This window comes from Lactuca serriola, chromosome 7 (assembly GCF_051521515.1).
Source record: "Lactuca serriola cultivar US96UC23 chromosome 7, Lser_US96UC23_V15, whole genome shotgun sequence".
NCBI classification, from domain to species: Eukaryota; Viridiplantae; Streptophyta; class Magnoliopsida; order Asterales; family Asteraceae; genus Lactuca; species Lactuca serriola.
The window spans coordinates 167,087,970-167,090,934 of NC_136414.1; the positions used below are offsets into that span (position 1 = coordinate 167,087,970).

The following is a 2,965-nucleotide window of genomic DNA, read 5'->3' on the forward strand; positions in this document are numbered from 1 at the left end:
GTGATTATACGGTAGATGCTATCATATTCTACTATCATAGACCCTTAGATCATGACTTTTGATTATATTCCATCCGATAGTCCAGATCTGTGCATTCTGGCACACAATAGTTAGTAAAAACAAAATAACCTAACCCTATATATATATATATATATATATATATATATATATATATATATATATATATATATATATATATATATTAAAAATGTCTCATTTAGGAACGGTAAAGTTCCTAAGGGTTTGACATAATTGGTCATTCTATTTTGCTTATTAACGATTTTGGAATTGCCCCTTTTTTTCTTAAAGTTGCAGTTTCGTCCCTTTTTATGTTATTTGAGTTGGGTCGGTCATTCATTCTCGATCCTTCTCCACCACCATTCTTTTCTGATCCACTTAGGAGTTCTGGTGAAGGGAGCGTTTGTTTCCATGGGTTACTTTACTCCACATGGGTTAGTTCCATCGCTCATCATCGGCTTCTCCCTTACACCTCGTTCCCGAGTTTAACAAAAGAAAAGAAGAGAAGAGAAAAGAAAGTCCCGAGAGAAAAGAAGAGAAAGGAAAGGAAAACAAAATTTTCTTTTGTGTTCCCGAGTTGGAGAGAAGTGGAAGAAAAATGAATCATTTTGTTCTTTCTTTCCAAATCCTCCCAAATCGGAAGGAAAGTTATGAGAGAAAGTGATCATCTCATTTCCCTCCACTTCTCTCCTTTAATGAAACTCGGGAACACTGATTTAACTTATTTTCTTCTCATTTCCATCCATTTCCTTTCCTTATTCTCGTTGAGTGATCACGGGAACGGGGTGTTAATATGCGAACTATCATACCCACCGTCTCATCTATTTTACAAATATACTGGTTGATCTAGATTCGTTAGTGATTTCAATCGTCTTGATTCCTTCAACGATTTCATGTCCTAAATTGAATGTCTTATTTTCTTCAACTCTTTTTGTCGGTCCCTTTACACTCACACCGCCCCCACCATAACGACTGTTATCGCTGGCGTCAAGGCTTTTGGGTATCGGCTATTTTAGGTACGGAACAAAGGGAATACGCCGGCTATACCCATTACCAATTCTGTTTGTTGTTCTAGGACCCAGGTATGAACAGTCCCACTTTCCAAAATCAAACCTTTAATTTAGGTTTTCTTCTGATTCTGATTCGGATTAGGGTTCAATTTCTTTGCCGGTGTTAGGTTTGGAGTTGAGTATGACATCTCGAGCATATCATCTACCTCGTCTATTTAACCAATACAATTCTTCTGTTCAGCAGGTCTCATGAGGTGCTTAGGATTTCGCTACAAGATGAGCAACGGTTGTGGTCGGTCTTTGTCTTCCCAAACTCTACCTGCAAATATGGCGACTCAATTGAGTAAAAAACGAAAGGTTAGTCCTACCCACAATTGTTTCGTTCTTCTTCGATTATTAGGTTCAAAGTCTTCCCATGATTTTCTTATCTAATTCAAACTCCAAATTTGGTGGTAAAGGAATAATCTAGACTAATATGCAATTCATACTTCAATTAACAAACCATCCGAAGGCTTTTTACAAGCTACATATGTATTAATCATTTACTGATTTTAGGTGAGATTTCCAATGATTTTTCAGGTCAAAAACTCATAAGGGAAGTTCCATTTGTTTTTATAATTCCACCTCCAAAGTGTGCCTACATTGGAGTATGAATCTAAAATATGTTATTGTTTGGGTTTATTTAATTTATTATGAAGTTCCAAAGAGCCGTAGATATACCATACTCGATTGCTTTAAATTTTATGTTTAACAGGGTTTAATATCACTAATTCTGCCATTGAAGCATATATGATTCCCTTTACTCTTGGAGAATTCAATTGGTAATTATTTTATGAAAACTTTATCAAACTCATTTGACCATTCGGATAATTTTTTTACTTATTATTTTCCATCCAGTTAAATGGAGCTAAACCATCATCCACTAGGTCATACTTGCATCATAAATTGGGTGTAATTGTCAGACCCTTAAGGTACCATGTTTTGTATTTCTATACATTTGTCTCTTTTGATTCAAGCTAACCAATTCTTTTACTGCAGCTCGACACCTTTTGGAAATGAAATTATTGGGATCAATTTGGGTACCACAAACTCATGCGTTTCAGTCATGGAGAGAAAGGTAAGATCTATTTTTCAAGTTAAAAATGTGATGTTAATGCGTGACCATGATAAACATGTACCTACAAAAATTGGAATTACAATGCCTTATCTTTAATTTTAACACAGCTTTGACATTTGTTTACCAAATTTTTTGTTGGCTATTGTTTTATAGGAAAAAAAGAGGGGATTTTTTTTGCACATGTGTAATTCGTCCAGCTGCTATCTATGGTCCCGGAGAAGAAAAGATACACCAGTTTTTCAAAGCAACCAACTTATATCAAACGGGTCATTAATTGATTTTATATTAATCACATTCTCATTTTTTAAGGCAAAAAGATTCATGTTGCAATCGTGGTCTATGAGTCTAGTCTGGTGAGTTTAGTGATCTGGATATATCATTCTAATCACATCCAAATGTGTAATGATTATGTAATTGTGCATACGAAAGTACATGCCTTTATTAGACAAAACATAACAATACATTTCCATTTTCGACCTCACTGAACCCTCCGCCCATGCGAAGTTTGGGTTTCTTTCTAGTTAGTATAAAAAAACCCTAACCCGTTTAACCCGACCCAACCCTAACCCAAATAATGTAATTAATGTCAGGTTTAATCGGGTCAGAATTGTTGATCGGGTTATTCAAGTTAATCTGACAAACCCGAATTAAAATTAGAGTCGGGTTTAGAGTTATTTTTTTATAAAAAAATTAGGTTTCAGGTCAACCTGAATAACCTGATTAAGCACTTATTATAAAAACTTTTTTTTTTCTACAGTAATTGAAATGAGTTTAAGATCACATCCAATGTTTTAAAAACCACCGGTTTTTTAGTTGAACC

General features: G+C 34.7%; 1 protein-coding gene across 10 annotated transcripts; it reads left to right on the top strand.

The window, feature by feature from the left end:
• The first annotated feature begins 812 nt into the window (after positions 1–812).
• On the top strand, positions 813–2,691 carry LOC145064920 (uncharacterized). 10 transcript variants are annotated; one of them, XR_013688145.1, is made up of 6 exons: positions 813–1,034; positions 1,273–1,385; positions 1,783–1,849; positions 1,926–1,999; positions 2,067–2,145; positions 2,299–2,672. XR_013688145.1 is itself a non-coding variant. In XM_079012287.1 (5 exons), the coding sequence occupies exons 2-5, from the start codon at positions 1,278–1,280 to the stop codon at positions 2,500–2,502; spliced, it is 465 nt and encodes a 154-aa protein (XP_078868413.1). In that variant the 5' UTR covers positions 813–1,100; positions 1,270–1,277; the 3' UTR covers positions 2,503–2,656. The 10 variants fall into 10 exon arrangements, 3 of the variants coding, with proteins under 3 accessions (XP_078868413.1, XP_078868412.1, XP_078868411.1); XR_013688140.1 differs by having other exon boundaries at positions 813–1,100; positions 1,608–1,849; positions 2,299–2,656; XR_013688141.1 differs by having other exon boundaries at positions 813–1,100; positions 2,299–2,656.
• Positions 2,692–2,965: the final 274 nt, after the last annotated feature.